At 24.1% G+C, this 2,079-nt stretch overlaps 1 protein-coding gene across 1 annotated transcript; it reads left to right on the top strand.

Annotated features, from left to right (window-relative positions):
- Positions 1–330: 330 nt before the first annotated feature.
- Positions 331–2,056, top strand: ENU1_037410 (DNA polymerase, putative; the record flags this gene model as incomplete). Its single annotated transcript, XM_008857467.1, has 1 exon — positions 331–2,056. A coding segment is annotated over one exon (1,726 nt), but the record flags the coding sequence as incomplete, so codon positions are not given.
- Positions 2,057–2,079: the final 23 nt, after the last annotated feature.

The following is a 2,079-nucleotide window of genomic DNA, read 5'->3' as shown; positions in this document are numbered from 1 at the left end:
GAAAATATTAAAGAAAAAACAGCACTAATATCAATTAATGATAGAATTAACAATATTAATAAAAGAAATCTATTTCATGAAAATTCCAGTGTTGAAGAATATCAAAGGTCTAAAAGAGAAGAAAGAGCAAGAGAAAGAAAAGAAAAAAGAGAAAAATTATTAAATAGAAACCGACATATTGAAGAAGAACAAGAAGAAGTTAATCAGAATGAACAAGAAATTAATCAAAACGGAAATTCTAATGATACATCAAATGATGAATTTCCAGAAATAATTCAAAATGAAGATATTGAAAATATTCCAACACCACAAGAACAAGAAATACTTCAAATGATTGAAAGAAATCCAAAAAGGTCTTATGAATTTTATAAATCAAAATTATTACAAAGCAATGAGTATTATGAAAAAAATGAATGGGAAAATATCGTTAAAGAAACAAAAAGAGCAGTAAAAATATTAGAGGAAAATAACCAACCATCACAAGTTATAATACACTTTGGAAATGGACGTGTTATAATTAAACGACCATTTATGATAAATATGGAAAATGTTAATATTGAAGAATTTATAGGAAAATTAATTAATTATGATGAAGATATTAGTGAATTTTGGAAACGATATGATGATGAGGACAATCCACCAATCCCACCAGGATTACTTGTAAGACAAATTATTGTAAAAAAGTTAGGAGAAGTCGAAAGAAAAAGAATTGAAGGAGGATTTTTTGGATATTATTTAAAAGAAGAGTGGGAATGTATAGCATCAATATTTGAAAAATACCAAATTTATACAAAAAATACTATTCGTCTTAGCGAAAATTGTTTTGTTAATTGTTTAAAAGAATCAGGAGTAATTGATGATATAAGTCTTGAAACAATTAGAAGTATGATAAAAGGACAAACAATTAGCAAAAAGAACATTAAAAAGATATGTGAAAAGTATGGATTTAGAGTTGAATTAAAATATTATAGAGATAAAGAAGAAAAAGTTATTAAAAAAGAAATAATTGGAACAGAAGGAAATATAATTCGTATGTTTTTATTTAGATGGAAGAATGGACAACATTATATTAATAATGAGAAAATACCATTAACAACATTTTTCATTAAAAATTTTAAAGAAATAAAGAAATATTGTGAAGAAAATAATAAAAACATTAACAAATATTATTTGACATATAGAAAAAGAAATGGATGTTACGAAACATTATTACAAAGACAACTAAAAGCATTTAGAGCAATACAAATATTAAAAGAAGAAGGAGCATTTGAAGAAATTAGTAAAGAAGATATTATAACACAACACCTTTATGATGCTGATAAACTTCAAGTTAAACTTACAGAAATTACACCATATGAATACAAAATATGTGAAAGTAAAGAAATAAGAGAAATGGAATATGAGAATGTATTTTATGCAGATTTTGAATGTATGGTAAAAGGAGAACATCATATTCCATTTTGTGTTGTTGTAATTGATAAGAAAGGAGTATGGAATACATTTTATGGACTAAATTGTGGAAAAGAATTTATAGAATATTTATCTAATTTTAAAAATCCAATATGTTATTTTCATAATCTCGGATATGATGGGAGATTCTTGGCACAATATGGAATAATTGGGATTACTAGAAAAGGGTCTAATATTTATAATATGGTTATAAAAACACATAAAGGAAAGAAAATAATATTCAAAGATACATTAGGACTTATTCCAACTTCAATATCAAATTTTAAAAGATTCTTTAATTTAGAAGGAGAATATGAAAAAGAAATATTTCCATATAATTATTATGATTATAATACATTAGAAGTAGGAACAATAGAAGGATGTTGGAATAATGAAACACCAAAATGGGAAGAAAGTAAAATAAAAGAATTTAAAGAGAAGATAAATAAAACAGGATGTTTATTAGATAATGGGAAATTTAATACAAGAAAATATTGTGAATATTATTGTAAAAGAGATGTTGAGGTATTAAGAAAGGGATTTATGAAATTTAAAGAAATGACTAAGAAGAATTTGGAATTAGAATGTGAAGCATTTTCTACAATTAGTGCATTATCATATTATTATTTC

The sequence above is a fragment of the Entamoeba nuttalli genome (assembly GCF_000257125.1).
Source record: "Entamoeba nuttalli P19 unplaced genomic scaffold asmbl_2685, whole genome shotgun sequence".
NCBI classification, from domain to species: domain Eukaryota; phylum Evosea; order Mastigamoebida; family Endamoebidae; genus Entamoeba; species Entamoeba nuttalli.
The sequence above is the reverse complement of the archived record's forward strand: the minus strand, read 5'-3'. Positions and strand labels throughout refer to the sequence as shown.